This window comes from Engystomops pustulosus, chromosome 7 (assembly GCF_040894005.1).
Source record: "Engystomops pustulosus chromosome 7, aEngPut4.maternal, whole genome shotgun sequence".
NCBI lineage: Eukaryota > Metazoa > Chordata > Amphibia > Anura > Leptodactylidae > Engystomops > Engystomops pustulosus.
In genome coordinates this window covers 156,399,820-156,404,852 of record NC_092417.1, presented here as the reverse complement: position 1 = coordinate 156,404,852, position 5,033 = coordinate 156,399,820, and the positions used below count along the sequence as shown (strand labels likewise).

The window sequence follows — 5,033 nt, the reverse complement described above, 5'->3', positions numbered from 1 at the left end:
CTGTTTTCTCCCCGCCATGCTTTGCCGGAGGAGGGAGATCTGTAGATGGTGTAGGGCTGGACTGAGAGGGGTGAAGAGCTTGTACGTGGTTCTCACTGTCACATTCTATGCACTTTATAGTGGATTTACAGTCCTTAGCATGTTCTTTCTGAAGCCAATACACTTCTTGAGAGGATGCGGCTTCTTATGAATAGGGCATAGGCGATTGGGGTTCTCAATCTTTTCACCTTGGTTGATCTTACAGCTGAGCTCCTCAGAAGCTGATGAGGTAGTGGGAAGAACATCAGTCTTTTTTACTGACACTGGACCTCTGTGTTTTCTGTACTCGGTGCGTGGGCTGTCATATTTAGAAGGTGGTGAACTGAGGCCGCTGGACTCACCGTAGGAAAAGCTTGGGTCATTCTTGGACTCTGCAATGTTGCTGACAAACTGACAGAAGTAGTCAAATGGAGGAAAATAGACTTCATTCTCTCTTTTGTATCTTGACCCAACTGTAGCCCATTTTTCTTGGATGTTAGGTGGCAGTTTGGCAACTATTTGGTTTACCCCACGAGAAGTATCCAGGTAGCTGAGACCAGGTAGGTGAGGGTCTGTCTTGGCTAGTTGGAGCTCTGAAAGTAGGTCACTAAGCTCTTGAAATTTTTGGTTGTCCTTGCCAGATAGCCTTGGGAAACTTTGCAACCGTTTGAAGAGAGCACTCTCAATTGCTTCAGGACTGCCATAGGTTCGCTGTAATCTCTCCCAGGCAGCTGTAAGACCTGCTGCAGGATTACCAATGTGAACAGACCTGAGTCTCTTAATACGTTCTGTGGACTGTGGGCCTAGCCATCGGATCAACAGATCTAGCTCTTCAGCAGCAGTGATGCCGAGGTCACTAATTGCAGATTTGAAGGCACATTTCCAGCCTCTGTAGTTCTCAGGCTGGTCATCAAACCTTATGAGTCCGGTCTTAGTAAGTTCACGGCGTAACATGTATCTTGCAAACTCTGACATGTCTGTTCGTTCTGAGCTTGGACAAGGAAATGCTGGCTGAGTAGCGCTGGTCACATTGTTCTCGGCGTTCTGGCTAAGAAACACAGGTGTAAATGAGGCTGCATAGGCGTTTAGCCCAGGAGGTGGCTTACTGTCCATAGGATTAGCTGTGGCTTGGTATGATGCTAGGCCATTGTTAGGGTTTGGCATTTTGGCTTGTTGAGCGTGTTGAGGTATAGGGCCGTGGTGATTTACGTAGAGTGAAGAATCAGGATGATGAACAGGCAGAGTGTTGTACTGACCTTGACTTTGGGATATTGCAGGAGGAATTATGTGTTGTCGCTGTGAAGACATATCTGCTCTGTCAGGAACGGTAGTAGCAATCTGAGGTTCACTGCTTTGGCTAAACACGTAGTCTCTAGTACGTTTGAGAGGATCCTCTGCATCCATTCCGCTCAAGGCAACACTGTCTCTTTCACTCCCACTGGCTGCTTCTTCCAGAACTTTCACCCTTGCCATGGCTGTAGCATGCTCACATTGTTTCTGAAGAGCTTCTATTTCTGCCTTTCTTCTTGCTGCATCTGCTTCTCTGGCTGCTGCGTCTGCTTCCATTTCAGCTTTCTTTTGCGCTACCTCTGCTTCCATTTCAGCTTTCTTTTGCGCAAAGGCGGCCTGAACCTTAGTCGCCTCGGCTTCTGCACGCGCCTTTATAAGCTGCTCACTGAGTGTTGACCTAGACGTGCATTTAGAACGTCTTGTGGACTCAGAAGTACAAGATGTTGTTTCTTGAAGTTGCACAATTCTTGCCCTTGTTTTTGACAAAGTTTCATATATTAAGCCGTCTCGTTCAGCATTAAGATGCTGTAAGTTTTGCAGTTCTTCTAGACTATCTTGTGTATTGATTCTTTTCAGAATGCTTTCATATTCTTGACACTTCAGCATGTAATGCTCATGCATAGAGGACAGTGGGGGTCATTTACTAAGGGCCCGATTCGCGTTTTCCCGACGTGTTACCCGAATATTTCCGATTTGCGCCGCTTGTACATGAATTGCCCCGGGTTTTTGGCGCACGCGATCGGATTGTGGCGCATCGGGGCCGGCATGCGCGCGACAGAAATCGGGGGGCGTGGCCGAACGAAAACCCGACGTATTCGGAAAAACCGCCGCATTTAAAAACCGAAAATGTGTCGCTTGGGGAGCGCTCACCTTCACCTTCTATGGGATGGTGCATTCCGGGGCGTTAAGATTATTTTCGGCGCAGCAGCGCCACCTGGTGGACGGCGGAGGAACTACCTTCTTAAATCCCAGCCGGACCCGAATCCTGTGCAGAGAACGCGCCGCTGGATCGCTAATGGGCCGGGTAAGTAAATCTGCCCCAGTGTCTCTAGGGCTCCCTCTAGAGGCAATACATTATGTTGAGGCAAGGAAATGGTGAAGACATGTGCCTGTAAATTTTTCCACAGTTTCATAATGTCTGATGAAAGTTCATGCTGCAGGCTTTCAAGGTTCTCTCTAACCTTCCATGTAGGCTTAACAGAGCGTTTGTCCTTATCACTGGACAGCAGACTGGGATCCATGCCTCCCTGTGCTGAGTGTCCCTCAGCCATGATGATGGAATACACACAGGATGGATTACTCTGAGGAGGGATGGCTGCTATGACTGTAGCTGTAGCTGAGTCTCTGTCCCCACGGCTGGGGCTGGCAGTCTATGATCCTTTTCACTATTCTGACTCAATAACCTGGCTGTAAGCAGGTGTTTATAGATAGCCTTATATCTTTGTTTTAACCAGTACTCACAGCAAAAATCACTTTTCGTCAGATAGTGTCAACTCCATCGAAAAAAGCATGTGGGAAGATTCCAGCTTTATTTAGTGCAGAAATCTTGAAGAAATGCTGGTTACAACGGTGTGAAAAGGATATAATTTGCCAGGGTAGCAGAGACATTCAGATATACACTTTTCCTGACAAAGATGGCTGCATACATGAGGGAGAGGGGAGGAGTTACAATACTGAAGCTAGAGGACAGGAAGACAGGAGGGTCAAAAGGCAAGGCAGTATAACACATATACATGTCAATGAACAGAAACAAGGCCTGGGACATGACAGCACATGAGTCTGTTCGAAAACCATAAAGTACCTCTGAGGGGAAAACCATGGACACCGCAAGGTATAGTAAGGTTGGTTTCGCCTAAAGGTTGAAAAGACTTGTTCCCCTGTAAAAAAAAAAACAATAATAATAATAAATAAATGGCTGTGTGATGCATGATGTGACTCTACTAGAAATTACACTGCTTGGCTGGGATCAAAAGTCCCAATATTACATTGGATGTCTTTTCTGAAACCTGAGCACAGCTCCATCTATTAGTCTATGGGGCACATTTACTTACCCGGACCAGTCGCGATCCCGACAAGGATTCGGATCTGCCTGGATTCACTAAGGTCTGTGCGCCTGATATCCACCAGGTGTCGCTGCTGCGCCGAGGTCCGCCGGAGTTCACCTGCTTTGTCCCGGTGCATCTAAGTGCTGATCTTGCGACACATTCTTTTTTTAAATTCCGCAGTTTTTTTCTGAATCCGTCAGGTTGTCCAACGCCCCCCCCCCCCCCCCAATTTCTGTCGTGTGAAAGCTGGCGGTTTTGCGCTAAAATGCGATTGTGTGCGCCAAAATCCCGGGACAATTCAGGGCAAAACGGAAATCGTTGGGAAACCTAACGAAAGTGCAAGATTCAGACCCTTAGTAAATGAGCCCCATTGAGTTGACTGAAATGATTCTTATTTCTAATTTTTGTTATTTTATTCTGTTTTAGATGTAAAATGATGGCAGCACAACATTCATCTCGTTATAAATATGTCATCACGTTCCTCTCCATAGCTGTACTGACTTTTCTACTCTTTATGATGAACCATTTTGATAAAATTGGCTTCATTGAAATCCAATGTCCTAGTCAGCTACTCCAATCCCAAACAGAAGCAGACATGATTGTGTTGCTATGGACTCGTCCTTTTGGAAACCGCTTCCCTTTGAATCGATGTCCAAAACCCTTCAATGCTCCTCGATGCTTCTTCACAGATGACCGGACATGGTACCCAAGAGCAAATGCTGTCATTATCCACCATAGAGACGTATGCAACTCCAAAAATCAAATGCCACAGATACCTAGACCAGAAGGACAGTATTGGGTTTGGTTTAACCTGGAATCTCCAAGCCACGCTCCAAACCTGGGTATGATGGACAACCTCATCAACCTCACCATGTCCTACAGAAGTGACTCTGACATCTGCACTCCTTATGGCTGGCTACAAAAGAAGGAAATATTACAAAATGTTACCATACCGGAGAAGTCAAAATTAGTAGCATGGGTTGTAAGTAACTGGAATCCCAGTTCTAAGAGGGTTAAGTTTTATAATGAACTAAAGGATCACATAAAGGTAGATGTTTATGGTCAACAACACAAGAGTTTAGCAATGAAAGACTTAAAAGATGTTATATCAAAGTATAAATTCTACTTATCGTTCGAGAACTCCATACACACCGACTACATCACAGAGAAGCTCTGGAGAAACGCCCTAATGTCTGGGACTGTGCCGGTGGTCCTAGGACCACCTAGAGAAACCTATGAAAGGTTTATTCCTTCAGATTCTTTTATACATGTTGATGATTTTCCTAGTGCAAAAGACCTGGCTGACTATCTGCTGGAACTGGACCAAGACCCCCAAAAATATGAACGTTATTTCAAGTGGAGGTCAAGATTGCAGTCAGTTGGAGGCCCCTTCATATAGATCTATTCCAAGTCTTTCTAAATGGTTCATATGACAAATGCAAATCTGAAAAATACAAAATACAACTGACCAGGATGATGGACCTAGACAGAATTTTACACCATATATGAATTATTAGAGATCAGTGGGCCCCAACTTCATGTTTCGCCGCTCCAACTAACCCGAACTTGTTGCTTGATGGACTGCAGGGCGGTCAATCAAGCAGCTTTACGAGCCTACTAGGCCTGGTTGTGACTGGTGGCTACCAAGTTGCTAGACATGTCTGGGTCAGGCGGAGGTGC

At 45.8% G+C, this 5,033-nt stretch overlaps 1 protein-coding gene across 1 annotated transcript; it reads left to right on the top strand.

Moving 5' to 3' along the window:
- Positions 1 to 3,125: 3,125 nt before the first annotated feature.
- Positions 3,126 to 4,752, top strand: LOC140070255 (4-galactosyl-N-acetylglucosaminide 3-alpha-L-fucosyltransferase FUT6-like). The gene is made up of 2 exons (XM_072116607.1): positions 3,126 to 3,139; positions 3,780 to 4,752. Exons 1-2 carry the CDS (start codon positions 3,126 to 3,128, stop codon positions 4,750 to 4,752), a joined length of 987 nt encoding a protein of 328 aa, XP_071972708.1.
- The last annotated feature ends 281 nt before the right edge of the window (positions 4,753 to 5,033 follow it).